At 39.5% G+C, this 21,951-nt stretch overlaps 1 protein-coding gene across 1 annotated transcript; it reads left to right on the forward strand.

The window, feature by feature from the left end:
* The first annotated feature begins 2,838 nt into the window (after positions 1–2,838).
* Positions 2,839–19,312, forward strand: LOC121314282 (repressor of RNA polymerase III transcription MAF1 homolog). Its single transcript, XM_041247358.1, has 8 exons — positions 2,839–3,321; positions 11,689–11,801; positions 14,541–14,669; positions 14,934–15,096; positions 15,471–15,592; positions 15,723–15,842; positions 16,056–16,154; positions 16,853–19,312. Exons 2-8 carry the CDS (start codon positions 11,719–11,721, stop codon positions 16,875–16,877), a joined length of 741 nt encoding a protein of 246 aa, XP_041103292.1. The 5' UTR covers positions 2,839–3,321; positions 11,689–11,718; the 3' UTR covers positions 16,878–19,312.
* Positions 19,313–21,951: the final 2,639 nt, after the last annotated feature.

Here is a 21,951-nt window from a genome sequence, read left to right on the forward strand (position 1 = left end):
CCACACACACACTTCGGGGCTCTTCTCTGCCCCAGTAAACCTCTGACTGTTAGGGGTTGATAGGTGTGGGCCAGTCCCGGACACCCTCAGCCTTGCTGGACTCCGTGCTGATGCCTTCCTCTCTGACTCGGTGTCCCAGGAAGGTGACGACCTTGCACATTAGCTGGCATTTTTTTGGGTGCAGCTTGAGCCATGGTGTTGTCACTCGTAGAAGCACTCTCACAAAGAAGTCAGGGCCGCCTGGAAGGTCCTTCCTTCTATGGACTAGCAGGTCATCTAGATAAACCAGGCATTCTGTTGGGGGCACCCCGGCCAACACCTCCATTAGCCGTTCAAACGTTGCAGGAGTGTTGCAAAGTCCAAATGCCGTAGCCCTCGACCGGTGGAGAAGGCAGGCCTAGGTTGCACAAAGGGGGACAAAGCTACCTGCCAGTAGTTCCTTTGGAGGTTGAGAGAGATCCAGGGACTCATCAATACGAGGAAGGGGGTATCAGTCCTTCTCCATCACATCGTTCAGGCACCTGTAGTCAATGCAGAAGTTTTGTAGGCATATAGTCAGGTGTATGATTAAACAATTATACCAAACAGGTGCTAATGATCAAGAATTCAATATGTAGGTTGAAACACAATCAATCACTGAAACATTCACTGAATGTAAGGGAGCAGAAAATGGCAAAATACGCTCAGTTAAGTAGTCTTTTGTCTAAGTACCCCTTTGTCTAATTTCCATTTGTGACCCCTGGTCCTTGGTTCTTTTTTCAGGTCGAAAAAGTCCCTTGGATTGACATTGTCAATACCTTTTAGAATTTTGAATGCTTGAATTAGGTCGCTGCGTAGTCTTCTTTGTTCAAGACTGAACAGATTAAATTCTTTTAGCCTGTCTGCATATGCCATGCCTTTTAAACCTGGAATAATTTTGGTCGCTCTTCTTTGCACTCTTTCTAGAGCAGCAATATCTTTTTTTATAGCGAGGTGACCAGAACTGAACACAATATTCAAGATGAGGTCTTACTAATGCGTTGTACACTTTTAATATTACTTCCCTTGATTTCAATTTGTCACTTTTCACAATTTATTCGAGCATCTTGTTGGCCTTTTTTATAGCTTCCCCACATTGTCTAGATGAAGACATTTCTGAGTCAACAAAAACTACTAGGTCTTTTTCATAGATCCCTTCTCCAATTTCAGTATCTCCCATATGATATTTATAATGCACATTTTTATTTCCTGCGTGCAGTACCTTACACTTTTCTCTATTAAATGTAATTTGCCATGTGTCTGCCCAGTTCTGAATCTTGTCCAGATCATTTTGAATGACCTTTGCTGCTGCAACAGTGTTTGCCACTCTTCCTATTTTTGTGTCGTCTGCAAATTTAACAAGTTTGCTTACTATACCAGAATCTAAATCATTAATGTAGATTAGGAATAGCAGAGGACCTAATACTGATCCCCGTGGAACTCCACTGGTTACCACACTCCATTCTGAGGTTTCTCCTCTAATCAGTACTTTTTGTTTTCTACATGTTAACCACACCCTAATCCATGTACATGTGTTTCCTTTATTCTCTACTGCATTCAGTATGGGAATTAATCTTTTTTGCGGGACTTTGTCAAAAGCTTTCTGGAAATCTAAATAAACCATGTCATATGCTTTGTAATTATCCATTATTGATGTTGCATCCTCAAATAAATCAAGCAAGTTAGTTAGACGCGATCTCCCTTTCCTAAAACCATGTTGACTGTCTCCCAGGACCCTGTTACCATATAGGTAATTTTCCATTTTGAATCTTATTATAGTTTCCATAAGTTTGCATATAATAGAAGTCAGGCTTACTGGTCTGTAGTTACCTGGTTCAGTTTTGTTTCCCTTTTTGTGGATCGGTATTACGTTTGCGATTTTCCAGTCTGTCGGTACCACCCCTGTGTCAAGAGACTGTTGCATGATCTTGGTTAGCGGTTTGTAAATTACTTTTTTCATTTCTTTGAGTACTATTGGGAGGATTTCATCCGGTCCAGGGGATTTGTTTATTTTAAGAGCTCCTAGTCCCTTTAACACTTCTGCCTCGGTTATGCTAAAGTTATTTAAAACTGGATAGGAACTGGATGACATGTGGGGCATGTTGTCCATATCCTCCTTTGTAAAAACTTGTGAATAGTAATCATTTAATAGATTTGCTATTTTTTTCTTCATCTACGTTTTTGCCATTTGTATCTCTTAGACATTTAACATCCTCTTTGAATGTTCTCTTGCTGTTGTAATATTGGAAAAACATTTTGGAATTAGTTTTAGCCCCCTTAGCAATGTTCATTTCTATTTCTCTCTTGGCCTTTCTAACTTCCTTTTTGACTTGCATTTGCAGTTCGATGTACTCTTTCTCTTGGGACGAACTGGACAGAAGAGTCAAAGCAAAGCTACCCACAAGTACCCTACATCTCTGGGAATTGCTGCAGAAGAGCTGGGAAGACATGTCTGGTGATTTCCTGCTGAAACTTAACCGAATGCTTTGTTAAGGCAAAGGCTGGCTATTTTGAGGAATCCAAGATTTAGAGACAATTTTCAATTTTCTTAAACATTGCTTTGATACTCCTTATGTTTTATTTTCAGGTATTTACAGAAACATTGTCAATTATGAAAAAAAACTAGTTTCCAGCAAGTGTACTCCGACTTTTAACTAGGGGGGGGGGGTGTGGGGGGGTGTGGGGGGGGTGTGTGTGTGTGTGTGTAAGCTTAATTATACACACGCATTTAAAAGCTTAAGTTTTGACTGACAGCCATATAACTCCCGCCCTCGAGGCGTGTCCTCGCGTGGCGCAGTTTAAGTTCCCTGGAACGCGGAGGGCGGAGTCAATCACAAGGTCTATTGTTTTTGTTCGTTACAGTCGAATAGAGAGAAAGTGCAGTTTGCGTTTAAAAACAACAACAAAATAACGACACCAAACCTAGGGCTCAGAGCGACGCTTATTCAGCGACTGATCCCGCTATATCTTTACCTGACAGGAACGTTTGAAAGGGGATGCTGCTGTGGAGAGAAACATTATTTCTTAGTCGCCCCTCGGATATTTTGTTTCGGTTCGGTGGGTGCTCTGAAACTGCGACGAGTTTTTTAATACAAGCCTCCCAGAAAAGTGGACGAATACAACGACCGAACCCGCCCCGATACACTTCGTGCTGAAACAGAACCGAACCTAACCACAACTATCTCATCCGGACTGTTTTACCGAAACAGATAAAACAACAATATTATTCCATGCGCTGAGTTTGTGACACCGTGATTTTCAACCGAGCAAGTCATTTACATTTCTGCAAACGCTTAATTATTGGTGAGTTTTTATTATTTAACAGCATTACTTTTTATTTTACACCAAACACGTTTTAAATGGGCAGTGCAAACGTGATGTAAAGTTTGACCGCTGAGGTATTTACAAGCTTTCCTTTTAAAGATAAAATAAAATCTACCTTATCCAAGAGACAACTAGGCTACGAAGCATAACTGTGACACAGCAGGGACGCACAAATGTGGACTAGAAACAATTACGGGTTTTCAATTTCGCATCAAAAGTTAGAATCGAGTTCTGCAGTACAGTTGAAATGTGAACACGAAAAACAGGTAATTTTTTCTTGGTAACAAATGTAAGCAGTACCACAATGTTGACAAACAGTAATTTGTGCTTGAACATGTAACTATGTTGATGATAGCATTATTATTTAGTCTTTTGTCAGACGCTTTTATCCGAAGCGACTTATAGATACGTGGGGGCAAACTATGCCTCGACACCGCTGACCTCGGTGTTTCGTCAAGTCAAAAGGACGGACGGAGCACAGAAGTGTGTAGAACAGAATACACAACTACTGTAGCGTTATTTGTTGCATGTACAACAGTATGTTTTGTTCACAAAATACCCTTCTACAGTATCATGTTTGCCATCCTTTGAACTACAATGTTTGCCATATTTAGTTTCAGCACCATTATGTACATTTAATAAAGCACTCATTTGCCTTTCAAAACGTAATTGTCTTGGCAAGCTATTTTTAAATAAAATTGCCAATAAAATGTTGTTTCCATCCCCATTACAACTTGTAGAGAATGGGAAAGCATTCGTTTTTGCGCCTCAGTCATAACCTCTTAACAGGTTTTTTTTTTTTTTTTTTTTTTTTTTACAGCATTAATACAATTTTAAATTATATTTTTTTATGGATTAACCTGTACTGACTTTGGTATTGCGAGCTGTTTTGAGATAGTGGGTTGGTCTCAAAGGGGCCTGTATAAGCTTTTGAAAACATTCTTTCTGAATTATGTAACCTCCTTTAGAAATAGCAAGGAAATTGACTGGTGCAAACTTGTTACTGGCAAGGTTGGCTTTTTCTGCAGGTAAACACTATTAGCAAAACTAGATTGGTTAGTATTCTTAATACTTTTTCCATGGTTATACTATGTACATTAGTTTTCCATGTTTTAAATACTGTATTATTTACGTCAATCTTGTCACTGTGCTGTATTACACTTTGCTATGCTATTACTGTGGTACAATTTTGTAAGGGTAAGACATATATAATTTAAGGGCAGATTTAATTACTGTATTCATTAAACAAACAAACAAAAAAAAGAATACTGAGTAACATAATCATACTGAAAACAAGATTCAATTTGTATGCCTCGCACAGTAACTGTCACAGAATATCAGTGCTTACAGTATTCCAAATTAGGAATGGGAGTTTGTTTAATTTCCTAAACGTTAGCATTAAATAGGTTTAACATATTGGGAATGTTTTGTAACCGATCAGAAAATCCATTATGAGAAGCCAACTCTCTTATCGCTTTTTATATTTTTCATTAATAAATTGGTTGCTGCTCTAATGACTGATTACAAATGTAGACAGTTGGCCCAGTCCAGAGTTCAGCTGAAGATAGTTACTGTAAGAGTAATGTTTTTCTTCTCACTTCCTTCTCTCTGTTTTGGCTTGCATACAGGCAGGAAGTGTTGTAATAGATAGCATGAGTGTCTGTGGCTTTTGTAGGTGGTGGTGCTGTTGAGAGTGCAGGACTGCGTTACCACTGGAGGCTCGACTATGCTGTTTGCTGCTGCAGTGGGCAGGAACTTGGAGAACATGGTGGGGCGGAGGGGCCGCCTGTTCAAGTTTGGTGACTCCAGTTCTGCTGGTGCCCTACAGATTTCAGCATGCCTTTTCTGCAGTTTCTTGTACATTTCAATCCACCCCCCCCCAAGGCACTGACATTGAGTATACATTATTCCTTCAAATTCAAGACGCGCTTTTTAAACCAATTTTTCTTCTCAAAAATGGCCTGCATCTTCAATTTGAGTACAGTGATGAGTGTATTAAAATCACTAATAACGATACGTGACAGCCAGAGTACACAAACAGGAATGTGTTCGACTGCCTGAGAAAAGGCGAAAAAAACATTGCTGCCCAGTCTGGAATCAGCCGTGACATACAGGCAGATATTTTCAAAGAAGCGTCATTAGCTTTTGAGGAATTTGAAGAGAATCTTTTACAATCAGCATTTTTGTTACTGAGCTCCGCTCTAACAAACAGTACCAACTTGGACAGATCGGAAATGCTGATCAGACCCCAATATTTTTCGACATGCCAAACAATACCAGTTCTCAAAAAGGAAGAAAAACAATAATCTCAACTAATGCTGTCTGTGACAGCAGATGACTATAAACTGCCTCCATATGACGTTTACTATATGCGTAATTGAGGTTGTATCTTTGTAAAAGCATCTTTATTTGATGTTTTATTTTTTCCTTCATTTGGGCTTCATCTTAAATTCGAAGGAATGTGGTATTCCCCTTGAGACTAAATTATTTTATTATAGTAGAACCTGATATTGATGTGATACTGTCATCTGAAATGTTGTCTCTGATAGTTTGCATTAGATGATTTGTATCGGGTGGAAGTTAGGTCAATTAGCTACTGTTTCTTATTTAAAAAAAAAATATATAGTTCAGGGCAGTGTTTAAATTTTTTTTTTTTTTTTTTTTGGTGGCCTTCAAAAGTGGCCACAAACGCAGGTTGCCACACTGCTAATTTTGACTTAAAATACTAAGTATATCATATGAAAAATTATATGACACATGCGCTTCTACACTGTTTCATTTATTTCTATAATAAAACCAAAGTGTTTTTTGTATGTGATAGAAGGGCATGCCAGGCCATGAAAATTTTTTCAGTAGATCCATGAAGTGTATATTTTATTTTTTCAAACTTTAGATGCTGCAAAAGGTCCCTCAGCCACGGAGCATGTGTGGGTGGGACAGCCTGTTTCTAGGCAAATAGAATCAGGCATCTAGCTAGTAGTGTTACAAAGACCAAAGAATTTCATTAAAGTAATGTCAGATGATGTTATACCATATAATGCTGTTAGAGGGTTAGGATCATTAGGGTGCTGAATGATTTGGGAGAGGGTCTCAAAAAAGTCCTCCAGAAGTGAACTAGATTAGGATAGGACCAAGACATATGGATGAGGGTAGCAGGGATCCGCCCACATCGGTCACAGGTTGGGTCCAAACCTAGATAAATCCTTGGCAGCCTTCCCTTCGAGAGATGAATGCGGTGCAGAACTTTAAAGTGTAAAAGGCCATTATGGGCACAGACCAATGAAGAGTGCACTTGGGTGAGAGCAGACCCCCACTCATCATCCTGGAGACTCCCAAATCCTGCTCCCATAATATTTTCAGATTGGAAAGTGAAGGACAGTGTAAAGACATAATTTCATTATACATTTTAGATATTAAACCTTTGCAGTAGGGGTTGAATCGAAGTATGTAGTCAAGCATGCACTCGGATGTGCAGAGAACTGCGCTACTGTGTTTCTTACAACATTTCTAATTTGTAGGTATCTGAAAAAGTGGGTCCTGGGCAGATTGTATTTCTGGGAGAGTTGTTCAGAAGAACCAAAGATATTGTTAATTTGAATAGGTCTTTCAAACACTTAGCACCATTCCCATGCCATATATGAAAAGCAGTGTCTTCCACTGAATGAGGAAATAAATGGTTTCTATCCACGGGACACTGTAATGAGACTGATTGTAAGCCAAAGTGTTGTCTGAATTGTGCCCACACTAAGACTTTGTCGAACTAAAGGATTAATATTAAAATGTGGTAGTTAAAGGAAGAAGAGAACACAGCAGCACAGGTAAGGAGGTGTACTGACAGGAGGCTGCTTCTATGCTTAACCAAGCTGGAATGTCCTGGTCGGGGTTGGAGCGTAACCATAGAGAGACCTTATGGATCCTAGGCATTTTTTTTTTGTTGGATTTGAAAAGGTTATTAAAGGATTCTAAGTAACTGTGATTCCAAGATATGTGAAGGTGTTGGCGGCTATTCGAAAGGCTGTTTTGGCAATTGAGTTAATTTCACTCTTGTGAATTAAGTTTGTAACCAGAAAATCTACCAAATTGCTGTAAGGTGTTAAGAGCATGCGGGAGAGAAGGTACAGGATCTGAGAGCTATAGAAGGTCATCCGCATATAATGAGACCACCTGTTCAAACCCTCCTCATGTCACACCCTGTATTTTCTGAATAGCTTGTAGAGAAATAGAAAGGGGCTCAATAGCAATGGCAAAAAAGAGAATATTCCATAGATGGAGAATATATGATATTGAATAAATATCGAAGATTAAAAAATGACTGCCTACCAAGAATGAATCCTGTTTGGTTAGTGGAAATATTAGAGGGAAGAATGGATTCAAGGCATGTGCCAGGACTTTTGACAGCATTTTGACAACTAAATTAAGTAGGGAGATAGGTCTATATGACCCACAGTCAAGATGGTTCTTTTTTTTTATTAATAGAAGTTTGTATATGAAAGACTTTGAGAAGACAGAATCTAGCAACGAAGAAAGTTGAGGCGAGAATTTCCTTAAACTGCCACTCTGCATTGAGCTAATGGCTTAATTAATTTCAGCTTGGGTAAAAGACTCTTCCAGAGATGTTTGGACAGCAGGTCAATTGTAGGAATGGGAAGAGTCTCAAAGAAGGAATCAATCAAGGAGGCATCTTTGGGAGGTTCAGATTTATGAAGAGACAATTAAGTCTTGGAATTCTGCATATATTTTTTGTTGATCAAAAGTGATTAGGCCTGGGGCTCTTGAGTGACACATCAAGTAAAGGCGCTCTGCATGAGTGCAGGATCTGTCCTATAGCCTGGACGTCTCCAGTTCGAGTCTGCGTTATTCCACAGTCGACTGTGGACGGGAGTTCCTAGGAGGCGGCGCTCAATTGGCTGAGCGTCGCTGGGGGGGGGGGGGGTTAGGTCGGTCAGGATGTCCTCAGCTCACCACGCACCAGCGACCCCTGTAGTCTGGCCGGGCGCCTGCGGGCATGCCTGTTAGCTGGCTAGAAGCTGCATTGTCCTTCGACGCTGTAGCTCCTGGGTGGCTGCATGTTGAATCCGCAGTGTGTAAAGAAGCGGTTGGCTGACAGCACATGCTTCGGAGGACAACGTGTGTTTGTCTTTGCCGCTCAAGTTAGCGCAGGGGTGGTAGCAGTGAGCTGTGCCTAAATAATAATTGGGCATTTCAAATTCATAGAAAATAACAACAAATAATTGTGAACGACTAAATAAAAAAAATAAGTTATTAGGCCTGATTTTGTGTGGACTTCAGTAATCAAACGTTTAGCGGCTGACTGCCAGAGCTGATAGGCCAAGAGTTTGTTCGCCTTATCTCCATTTGCATATATAGCATGACGCGATTTAGTCAGGAATTCCTTGCCATGGGTGATTCAGCTTATTGTTGATCCACTTGTAAAATGCCATCAGTCCGCATGCTGTTTACTTGTTTTGGCTGCATGTGAAATTGTTTGTCCCTGATTGCTTGTCGCTTCTGGTGTGTATGGTCACGTCGCTGCAAATGTATCTTGTCGCCCAATGAAAAATCGCATCTCTTCTGGTGTGCTGTGACCAATTCTTACTTTTTTGATTGGCAAGTCAGATAATGAAATAAACAGACTAATGTGCTCAAAAGTGAGAACCAAACCTACTGTTAATACTAGGAGTCTCATTGCCCTTGAAAGCAGCTACAGTACCATGTTAATATGCAGAATACTCTACCCTTACTGAATTACTCTAGAATCTCATTAAGAAACCAAATTGAACAGCAAAGGGGCTCTGTTACAGTGGTTGTTGTAGACCAGCGATGGCACCTGTGGCACGCGTGCCCAGAGTGACGCGCAGAGTCATACTTGTTGGCACGCCTAGTGAGCAGCTATCTGCTTTTTAAAATTTTTGCCTGCCCCTTAACAGAGCTGAGTGGCACTTTAGAAAGCCAGTCAGCTTGATTTGCAAGGACAGCTTCACCCCCAATTAATTGAGCAGTGCTATCTGCCTGTTCATGGTTGGCTGTTTATGCTGCTGAGCTGCTTTATTCAAGCACTCTGGGACTAGGAACTGATCAAAAACAGTAAGCCTGCTCCATGAGGATTTAATGTAATTGTGGTCAGCTATGGATGTGTCAGCGGAACACGCAGGGAGGAAAGGATCGGTAGCCTGATGTTTGTGGCATTTTGCTGACAGTCAAGATGTACAACTTTTTGCATGTGTCTTTCTGCAGGTGTCACTACACATGATAGTTCATACAATTAAAAGTGTACAGAGGCAGCTTTTGACCAAAAAAAACCCCACTGCATTTTGTGAAGAAATAAATAGTTATTAAGTTAAACTGTGTTTCATTGAACTGAAGGCCATTTTGGCTTTGCTTTTTTTTTTTTTTTTGCCAGTTTAGAGCCCTGATGATGCATGTCTGTGGAGTGTGTAAACCAGTTGTGCTTACTGTACTTCAATAACATCTGTGTTTTGTATCTGAATGAAGGTTCCTGTGAATGCACTGCTTTCCTTATCGTGCCGTACACAGTAGTGCTGTACAGTAATGCCTATTATATTATTGTCTCTCACAAGTGCAATAGGGAGCGTCTGACATTAAATCAGACTTTGCAGAGCACTAGGTATGTAGGGAATGTGCCCTGTGCAGTGAAACTCTACCCACTGTGTGCTGCACACAGGTTTATGACCTCTTCAGTCCCATTTTACAAAATGGAATTGAGAACTGCTAAAGACCCAGCAAAGTAATGTAGGGGATGGTTAGAACAAATACTGGTACTAAATATTAAAATATTCTACAAAAACTGCTTGAAATGTTTTGCAAAAATGTTCATATTTGTTCATATAACATAATTTATAAATGACTGTATCAAAAAGATAGCATGCAAAGGAAACCAGTGCATCAATAAGGTGTGAATATACATCAGTGTCTCTCTCTCTTCCTGTGCGTGTGTGTGTCTCGCTCTCTTATGTGTCTCATCTGCTGAGCCTACCTACCGTGCTGTAACCCAGAACTTGAGCTGACAGTGTTTTTCCTGGCTGGGCTGTGATCCAGCTGGCTTTTGTGTGCTACCAACAGCTTGTTTACAGAAAGAGTATACCATTACAGGAGTGATTGGGTGCTGGAGTAGGGGAATAACATGGCCATCATCAAGGAGACTGTCTAACCCAAATCAAAATCTCTTTCACTGTTGTGTAGACTACAGAAAATATGAATGACAACTGATTAGACTATTGGTTTCTACCAAATTAATAAAAAAAAAAGTACATGGTGCTAACAAAAAATCACTGCAATTCATATATGATACTGCTTGCCAATTATTTTGTAGATCTTACATTTTCCTTTATGACAAATTCACCCATTATGGTAAAGGTTCATTTTTTAATGGTAGTTATTTTTTAGGCTGTTGGTGGGGGGAAAAAAAAATTATTGATCCCTCCCCGCTAAAACGTCAGTGCTACACTTCTGGCCTCTGGCCAACTACGAGAGGAACCAAGTAGAAATTTAAGTCAGGGCAAATGAAGATTGCAAACCAAAAACATACAGTAGATGCATTCCTTCATGACAGGAAGAGGGGACAAAAAGTGCAGAAGATAAATTAAAAAAATAAATCAAATGAACGCACATTTAACATAATGTGTACATCTTATAGGAACATGTTTGATCTAAGAAGTGCATAAGGGTTACTGGAATTGCTTTGTTAGCTCTGTGTACTTTTAAAGTAATAATGAAAGAAGTATTGCACATTGTTTTTTCTAGTGCCAGCGTGTTGTCACTGTACTATAGCTACAATCACTACTCACTGTTTACACCAAAAACACTACAAAAGAAATAAACTTGTTTTTTTATCTAAGACTGTGTTTTTGCAGTATGGTAGGCAAACTTGTTGACAGAGTTATCTAATGAAGAACATTCTCTTGCGTTTGAATAGTCGACATGATTTATGCAATGAAGTGTTCTCAGTGCACTGATTATTGTCGATTTTATTACCGGTCCGATATTCCAGGAAATTGGCTGCCGATTTTACCTCTAAATTAGGCTTTTTTCTCTTTTTGAAAAACAAAGGTACATTGGTGTATTCAATTGGATAAATAGAGTTGCTGATGTTTCTCTTTAAATATTGGAACTTACCTATATCTCTGCACCTTTCATTATTGATCCGGAGAGTTTTGCGAATAGTTTATTTTGTGCTATTCGAAAGAGGCAAACGTTACAATAAACTTGAATGTGTATAGGTGTACAGCTGTGTCTTGGTGCACTCCTCATAAAACTAGGAGTGGATCGAAGTGCTCTGCAACGAGGTCATCTTTCTGTCCCTGAAGTGTCTCTCCCAATGTCTTGCAGTGAAGAAGTGCTGAGTGATCTCATCCAAACATGAAACTCCTAGAGAACTCGAGCTTTGAGGCCATCAACTACCAGCTGTGCATTGAGACTGGGGACTCGAATATCATTGGCAGGTGAGCTCAGCACATCACATGCAATGAACATGTATACATGTTCACTGCAAAATGTGAAATTATGCTTTTCCCCATCATTTGCAGTCTACACATTAGTATGCACAAATCAATAAGACATTTTCTTACTGTGTCAATTTAATATATAAGCATATAATAACCATGCAAGTATCTAATAACCACTCATGTACCTGTAATTATTAGTTCTACCTTTGTTTCATCTGAATGATAATATAAAAAGATACAGGATGGCTTGCGTAAAAGTGGATTAGTTACTTCTCGAGTAGTGCTGCTCCAGAAATAATTCTGAGAGTAAAACTGGGTTGCACAAGAGAGGATTAACAGATGAGTTACTACTCTGAGTAAAAATTAATCAGAGGAGTAAATTATGCAAATTGGATAAACTGTTCAACATTCCAATCCGGTAGACATTTTTTTAAATGCTGCGGCAAGTGTCAAATGAAAAAAATGACAGTACTAAACTGAGTTAATCCTAAATATGCTTGTATTAGAAAACAGTGTAACAACGGCCGTTGCTTTCCACACATCTTCACATGCTAGACCCCTTTTTAGTCCCCAGTATTTTCCTTTGTAACAGCCTGTTCCAAACTTTTTTCAGTATAGTTTTTTTTTCACTGCGGTATCAAGGTCTTTTAACAAACCGCAGGGATTTGTGTGAAGGTTAATAAGTAAATGTGAACAAAAAAAAAAAATTGCATTAAAAAAAAAAACATTAAAATCGTATATTGTAAAGTACTTGCCGGAAACTTCCCATCTTTCCCACCTGTCTGTCAGACCTCTCCCGGACAGAGATGCGCAAGACTGTAATAATAATTAATATCGACACATTGTAGCCTACGCAATGTGTAACGTTTATATTTACACATTGTAAGGAGTACCTTTGTTTTCTTTACTTATTTTGTAATCTGAAGTAGTGTTTATTGGCTGTTGGTGATTGTGAGATCATACACATAAAGAGGAAACAGATTTTTAAAAAAACTGTAATGCGTGTAACGATAACAAAAATAAATCCATCTTATTTTCAAGCTTTTTGTAACACACAAAGCCTATACAATTAAAAATCAACTTGCCACATATAATATGGATACATAAATAGAATTACACTAACCATGGCAACCTACCTTTATTTATTGTATACAGATATGGAAACAGCAACAAAAAGAAAAAAAAATCTTCTTGTAGAAATGATCAGGCAGTTTAAAGAGACTACAGTGGACAGACACCATGACGCGAGAACTGAGGAGAGTAAGAAAAAAGCATCGGTGGAAATAGAGAAGCAGTGTAAAGCAGAGTTACAAAAAGATCTGTAAAACAGCTACAGGTTGCATGGAAAGAATTGAAGCAAAAGGCAAAAAACGAAATAGACCTGGGGAGGCAGACAAACCCCTTTCACTCACAATTAAAGAAATGATACCCCAGAACTTTGCCTATATTGAAGAGGTACTAGATAGCGATATGAGGCAGGAAGAAATAATAGCATGCTCCTCTCCAGAATTGGTGTCAGGTAAAGTTTTTTTATTTTTTTATTTATTAAAATACCTGAACAAAAATACAATTGTATTTCTTTCTTCAAATCTTTCTAACTAATCCACTGTTCTCTGTAACATATCTACAATTTAGATAGTGTGACCTTTAGGTATCTCAGGCAGCTGAACACACCCTGGGTTGAGAAGGGAGAGGCCCTTCTCACTGTGGAGGAAGAGAGGGCCCACTCCTGCACTGTGATTGGTGGAGAGCAGTTGATCTGTCTGCCCCATGTGACCTTGTTGCTGGGTACAGATAGAGAGGACGGAGGAGCAGTGCAATAGTGATCAGGGGGAGTGGGGATGGTATGGGGCGATCTGTCTGATATCACAAGCAGAGGCTTCTGTAGAAGTGATCTGGAGTCAGAAAGATCAAAACAAGTCGGGTCAAATTTTGACCTTTTTAATATCGTGGTAGAGATTCCTTTTATCCCAGCAGTATGATCTGCCCAGTTCGAAAAGTAAATGTAAAACATACTGTTTATTTCTGTATTAACGTAGCAACAATGAAAAATAAACCTTCAATACTTTTAAAAGCACCTTTCAAATAAATAATTCTCTCACCCACGTGTATTTGTTTCAAATCATTTTTTGTTTCTGTTTTTGATTATACTTGTGCAAGTGTCTCTGTAATGAAGAAAAGGTCTCTCTCTTACCTTTGGTCTCACATTAATGATGCAAAAAGCCTTTAACTAACTAGAAGCATCTAGTTACGGTCTGTAGCGCAGAACATATTTCTATGAACCATGCTGAGCTCAAACATTTTAAAAATAAGTTTCAAGGATTTGATGGAAAAACAGAAACCAAGTAACATGAATTTTATACATACGTAAAATGTAATAAATAAAAATTTATTATTTTGTACAATTTTGCATTCTTAAAAAAAACACAGATTGGCAGAAATGTAATGTATTGGCTAGATCTGCAAGTTTGGCGATGGTATTATAAAGAAAATAGTTTGGGGCATATTGACATACTGTATTATAGTATAAGTAACTATAACATTCTTGACTGTTATAACTGGGTCATTAAACAATGAAAACATCAACTAGAAGTATGATGTGGTATGTTATGATTAATTTCCAGCTGGAGTATGAACTGTGAATGTAGTGTCTGGTGGTACTGGAAATGTTGAGTTAATGTGTATGGGTGTGGTTCTGTGCTGGTCCTGATCTGCTCTGTCACTGTGTCTCCTCAGGATCGAGAGCTACTCCTGTAAGATGGCAGGGGATGACAAGCACATGTTCAAGCAGTTCTGTCAGGATGGTCAGCCCCACGTCCTGGAGGCCCTGTCCCCCCCTCAGACCAGTGCAGTCAGCCCCAGCAGGTGAATCAGAGATGCGTCAGGCAGGTTGGCTGTGTGTCTATGTTGTTGCAGCTGAAATATGCAGTAGAAGAATGCAGTACCCCACTTACTTTTTTTCATGTATAGTCTCCTTTTCCCAATAGAGATGATCAAATGTTTTATAAAAGTTTATTAGTAAACTAACATGTTTAAAGCTAACGGCCTTAGTGGTGAGAGAGAGTGTGTGCACGCGCGCGCACAGTGCTACCCTATAACCCTGCTCTCCCTCTGTCTTTCTCTCTTCAGACTGAGTAAGAGCAGTGAGGATTCAGAGAGCCCGCTGAGTGATAAGTGCTGCAGGAAGACTCTGTTCTATCTGATCGCCACACTCAATGAGTCCTTCAGACCAGACTACGACTTTACCACGGCCAAGAGCCACGAGTTCAGCAGAGAGCCCAGCCTCAACTGGGTGAGACTAGCATTGCCAGACAGGGCTCCTTACTTTCACACACACAGCATTTCCATGCTTTCACACCACAGATTCAAATAAAACTGGGTACTGGTACTGTGCATTAGTTAAGGTGTTGCAAAGGCTGTCTTATTGTAAAGAGATGTCCTCTAATGCGATTCTCTGTGCTAAAATGTCTGTTATAAAAATAGACACCCTACACACAGCCTATTAACTTCTTATACAAAAAAACAAACAAACATGATACTCTTACGAAAAACTGTTGTGTGTCTGCGACAAGACCATTTTTTGGCAAAAAAAAAAGAAGAAAAAAAATGGCTAAGATTGCCGAGTGGAGAATTGGTTTGTATGATTTTATAATATGTCTCCACCAGGTGGTGAATGCAGTGAACAGCAGCCTGTTCTCAGCAGTGGGGGAGGAGTTTAATAACCTGAAGCCTGAGCTGTGGAATGCTCTGGACCAGGAGATCTGCCTGCAGGAGTGTGACATCTATAGGTCAGACTGGGAACTACAAGACTTTCAATTACTGTAAAACTCATTTTGTTAGCATGCTTTTTATTTTCACAAAGCCAATGTGCCTATTTGAGCAGTTATTCAGAATTTTATTTATTTGTTTTATCTCCAGCTATAACCCTGATCTGGACTCCGACCCCTTTGGAGAGGATGGCAGCCTCTGGTCCTTCAACTATTTCTTCTACAACAAGAAGCTGAAAAGAATTGTCTTCTTCACCTGCCGCTCAGTTAGGTGAGAGGAGAGAACTAGAGGGCTAGAGAAAGTGCTGGGCTGCAGTGTGGAAGGCAGTGGGTTTGAGTTGTTCAGTAGTCAGAGAAAAGTTGAGGAAAGGTCAGGAAAGAGAATGAAGAGTGACTGGCTTGTTCATTAACTCAGTGTGAGGTTGAGATAGGTTGAGGTGCTCAGTGACTGGCTTATTCACTCAGTGGGTTTTGTGTTTTTCAGTTTCATGAGCGGGTGTGGTCGGGACAGCCTTGGAAACGAGTTGGACATGGAGCTGGAGGACGAGATGGATGATGAGACAGACAACTTTGAGGAGGACAGGTGTGTCTCTAGCTTCATCAACACAAATACATGGGTACATGCTGTAAATGGAGTTCAAACTCCACTGATCTGTTGAAAACAGCCTAGTTAAGAGCTTCATTGGAGCCAGCACCTGTAAAATAAGATTGCACACACTTTGTATACTTTATATGTTAAAGGTAAAAAAGAAGTTTTCTTCTAGAGGTGCCTTCAAAATGCTTAACTTTACCATGCTCATATAATTACTTGTATACATAATTCTCCCCTAGTTCTTGGTTTGCTCTCCCGTAGCATCCCAGGAAGGTTTTTGTGGGTCTAACTTTTTTTTCCGTGAGTGGTGTATTGGTTTCTTATAGTTTTACCTTAAAAATTTGTTTACAGCTATATGGTCATTTTTATTTAATTTAACCCATTAAACATTACATTACCTATTCAAGAAAGGAAAGGAACACTTCTGCAGAGTAAAAGTGTTGCTTTTTTTCAGACCTCATGTATGCATTGGTTTCCTTTGCATGATATCTTTTTGATTACATATACATTCTGTACATGAGCCAAATGCATTTGAAGAAATGTTTGTTCTAACATTTGCCCCAGCACTTTTATTATAGTGTTTCTTTTTATTGAATTTTAACACTGCAAGCAGTGGCACTTCGCGGGTAAACATGTGAACTATGATTCTAATATGCATACTCTAAAAAGAACATTTATTTCCTGTGCAGTTTCCATCAGGCGGTGTGTGTCTAGCAAGATGGAGTCACCGCCCCATTTCTGAGGGAGTGAGACCCTCCACAGCAGAGCAGCTCATCGCCAGAATCTTTCAGTCTCTCTCCCTCTCTATCTTCATCTCAGGCACTGCAATTATACAGCATTCTCGCTTGCTTGCCAGGACACAGTGGTTTATTTTGTAGCCTTCTGCCCAGCAATAACTCTGAAATGGGAGACCAGTTTCTGTATGGGACTTTAATCCAGCTCAACACTTTGGATTTCCTGTATAGGCATCTCTTTGTCTTCTGAAGCAGCTAGTGACTAGCCAGATCCCAGGAACTGTGACTCCAAACTCGTAGAAACAGAGACAAAGCAACTCCTGGAGACTCATGGTCTAAACAAGATTTTTGGATTTGTCAGGGTTCATTACTGCAGTAATACGTCCTCAAGTCAGAAGATTGACATTTTTTACTTTTTAACTTTATTAAAACTGGTAAACACCACACTTTTAGGGCATGCAGCAACTTGATGCTGTTGCTCTACACTACGAATTTGTGGGCTTAGCAATGTTCACATTAATTGTCTATTGCAGATTAAGTGATTTACCCATAAACATGGTCTGTAAGTTGATTATCTGGTCTGTGTGGCTCACAAGAAAACATAAGAATGACAAGAAGCTTGTTGGCCCAACAGTGCTTGCCCGCTGAAAGTTGGAGGTATCCCTGCTTCTGTCTGGATGTCTGCTCCTGTTTCCACAGCAGGGTTATGTTTTTATTTAATTTTTTTTAATTGGGGTGGAAAATGTCTGATGTTTGAGCAGGATCCATAGTTAATCACGTGTGCGTACCGTGAATCTCTCCACAAATCAGGAACTCTTATTTTGAGACTTCTGTCTGCAGTAGTGTTTATGAGATGGATGCAATATTATTATTATTATATGAGACTGGAGAGCTCTGCCAGCAGATCTGAAGAGGCTGTCCCTTCAGAGAGGAATGTTTGAAAGCCAGATCCTTTTTCAATATGCCCAGTGAGTTCTCCATGGTACTGGCAGCTTTGACAACAAGGAGCCATTCAGTGATTTTTAAAGGACTCCTCTTGCTTTCCGATAAACCAAATAAAAGAGACTTCTTCTTATTCTTTATATTTCCTGGTCTCTGCAGCGTGGTGACGCTGGTGGCACTGCACTGAGCTATTGTTTTATTTTATTGCTTGCTTTTTATAATGTTTTAGGTCCAGGTCTGATTGCAAGCTAGGAGAGGCCACTGTGAACGGCACAAGAAGAACTGAACAGCACCCTTGCAGGCCTGGAAGGTTTTAGAGGAGTTTTTGCACCTTCCAGAGTGACAAATTAAAACAAACACTGCAGGCTTAAAGTAAGTGTAGCTAACAAAAGCATTTCATTCATCTAGCGTGCTGTGAACTGCATTTGAAATGCATGTTACAGCAAACATGTATTTTCATTTAAAAAAAAAAACAAAAAAAAACACAAATACTACTATAGGTTAAAGAGAGTTAACTGTTTCTGTGTCTTATTTTCAGCAAATTTTGCACTTCTTGGGTCATTTCACCTCCGCAGTGATGTTACTGGCCTAAAAGCATGTCAGTCAAAAGGGAAAACAGCTGGTGGGTTAATGACCTCAAAGAAGCCATTGAAAGGCTTGGGGTAATTTTACACTTCAAGCAAGTGCAATACTAACTGAAAGCATGACTTGGAAACGTTTCTTTAATCAAGTGTAGTACCAGATAAGATTTAAATAAAACATGTCCTGGAACTTTCAGAGCTGCAGACTTAAGACCTGTGTAGCTAAAGAAGTGCACAACAGGTCAGATCTATGGAATTATTTGAACTACAATCAGTTTAAATTGCCCTCCTACTATTTGGTTGCAATGGCGAATGTGCTGGTTGCAGTTGTTTTTGTATTCCTATTTATTATATGGTTTGAATACTTAAGACTCTGTTGCCCTGCAGTTTCAACCATCGCAGCTCAGAGACTGCTATTTGTTTATTGCATTTTTATAGAGCTTTTTATACAAAAGTATCATAAAGCCCTGTATGACAGTGCAGCTGCTTGCGATAGAAATTAATAGAATGTTTTTCAGTGTTTCAGCCTGGGGTGCATATGTGTGTGTGTTGTTTTTTTCTACATTTTTTTAAATGCATATGTGAGAAATGATTCCTGATAAAATGGGGCACTAGTGAAATAGAAGATGCTCTTCATTGAGTAAGCAGCAGTGTATGAGTACATTTTAAACAAGCAGCATTTGGGCAAGTACAGTATATTATAATAATCTCCTTTTTAACATTTGAATACCGCATAACATTTGTGTTTGTCTGTCTTTTTTTAGAACTGAGGTTTTTGCATTGAATTTGTTTTGTTTTATGTAATCTTATAGGCAGTTCTGTTTTGTTCTTTTTAATCTGCTTTGTTCACCTACTGATGGTGCATGAATGAATAAACTCTGATTTAATGTAACTTTCTGTCTTCCTTTGTCTACTTGGATGCGTCACGCCTTGTATCTTTTAAAACTTTCTGCTCTTAAGATATGTTAAAGGTAAAAAAGAAGTTTTCTTCTAGAGGTGCCTTCAAAATGCTTAACTTTACCATGCTCATATAATTACTTGTATACATAATTCTCCCCTAGTTCTTGGTTTGCTCTCCCGTAGCATCCCAGGAAGGTTTTTGTGGGTCTAACTTTTTTGTTAGTGCAGTTGTGCTGGTGGTCAGTGCAAACACAGGTAGTGTTGTGTGCAGTGGTGCTCCGGATAGTGCTGACCCTTGGCAACCACTCTGGATGTGTGCTTAACAGTCTAGTGGTGAAAACACAAACAATTAAAAAGGCAGACACAACACGCAATTTCACAATGAGAGCGCCTCTCTCGATCCTTCTTTCTCCCAGTGTTTACCCAAACGAAGGAAAAGATCAGCGTTACCCTGGCCCCTATATGTAATCCTGCGTGACATCTTGGTAAACGATTGCAGCTGCCTTACTGCTTGCAGCTGCCCCTCGTTTACCTTTCAGGACAATATGGTCTTACAACAGAGTCTCACTTCTTTCCAGGCTGACAGACTTCCTGGTCCCGGAAACGAACTGTCAGGCCAGCCCTTCCAGATACTTCTTCTCCCATTCTTTAGCGCCTTCACAGTGCGGGAGGGAGATTTATCACCAGAACTCATTATCTTTCTGTCACACCGTGATACACACAACACAGTATACAGCAAAGGTAAAGTAATATGTTTCTTGTAAACACTGCAGGGCGTTCTGTAACACTTTAACTGATAGTATAGTTTTATTGTATACTGGTATACAAGTCATGAACATTACAATGCAAAAATATACAGCACTTTCCAGTGGTCATCATAATTAATTCTTCATAGTACTTGTTGCTATCAAAAAGGCAAACAGAATACTTGGATACTGGGCTGAAAGTGTAAAGTATAAATCCAAGGAGGTTATGATGTGAGGCTGTATAACGCACTGGTGAGTACTGTGTTCAGTTCTGATCACTGCATTACCAAAGGGACATTGTGGCCCTGGGCAGAGTCCAATGAAGAGCAACCAGATTAATCCCAGAGCTTTGAGGCATGAGCTATTAAAGAACTGAATATATTCTGCCTAGAACAAAGAAGAATTAGAGTGGATATGATTTATAGTCTATACAATCTTAGAAGGCGTTGACAAGTTAACATGAATACTTTAAACCAGTACTTTAATCGTGGCACAGAAACCAGGACCAGATGACACAGTTAGAAATTATGTGGAGATTTTAATAATTACTTTTGTATCTACAGTAATGTATCAAACACAATATACAGTTTACAAGTCCTTGGCTGAGACTCAACTCTCTAAAGAAGTCTGAGGCTGGTAATCTTCACTACACACACCACAACGTCTTACTTTGTTTTTGTATGCCAAATGTTACAACTTGAGTTTGTACTCCAGCTATTCCTACTGTATGCAGTCCATTACACAGACTGAAAGAGGTCACTTTGATGTTTAGCATTATGAAATGTGATCAATATTAAAAGATTATATTGTTTAAAGATGGGACTCACATTAAAAAATTAATGCAAATTAGGATTGTAACATAACGTGAGCAAAACTGTACAGGTGGGCCTGCATAGGATTCAATACACATAAGGAAGAAAAAATAACACTATGCCAATAAACAAGTTAATTTCTGCAAATATACCCCCCAAAGTAGTTACATTAATGATCATTCATTAGGGCCTCATTTCATAACTGAGCTAGCGTCAGACGGTGGCGGCGGTCCATTCAGCTTACTTATAGATGAATCTAATGACATTTCTGTGGTCAAGATTCTTGGTGTAAGATATTTTAGTGTGAAACAAAAAGAGATTGTTTCAAGATTTTTAAGGACTGTGAAACTTGAAGAATTCACAGCAAATGGAATAGTTTCAGCTCTGAAGAACTGCAATGCAGATGTGGAGCGTGTCTTCAGCCAGTTTAATGTAATTCAAAATAAATTCAGAAATCATCTCTCACTGTGTACTGTGAACTCAATTCTTCATATTCGATATGGCCTCCAAGCTGCTGGCAAGAAATGCTATGAGTACCAGAGTACAGGAGACATCTTTATACTGCAATTACCAGAGCAGAGGAGACATCTTAATACTGCAATTACCAGAGTACAGAGAGACATCTTTATACTGCAATTACCAGAGCAGAGGAGACATCGTACGAACGAATAACACTCTGGGTACCACTGCACTCAAATAATCCGTTTGTGAGCAAAGAAATGAACACAGAGGGATGATGACCTTCCCTCATTCATCGATTATTTGTGTATTATCATCACTGTATTCATTCATTATCTTTACATGCACTTAGTATTCCACATACTGCATTGTCATGATATGGGATACAGCAGCTGTGGTTGTAAGCAGATCACTGGGCACCAGTAAGGTATCCCTGTTCTCCTGCTCTTCTTACCTATGCTCTTTCCCACAGTTCCCTCTCGTACTCCTCATACTCTGCGTGCTGCCTCTGCTAGTGGTGGAGCTTTCCTTTCCCTGCAGCACAGCAACAGGACACTAAACAACTACTAAGACTGGCTGCTTAAACATCCACAAGTTTCACAATAAATGTCAGT

Source organism: Polyodon spathula, chromosome 4 (assembly GCF_017654505.1).
Source record: "Polyodon spathula isolate WHYD16114869_AA chromosome 4, ASM1765450v1, whole genome shotgun sequence".
Lineage (NCBI taxonomy): Eukaryota > Metazoa > Chordata > Actinopteri > Acipenseriformes > Polyodontidae > Polyodon > Polyodon spathula.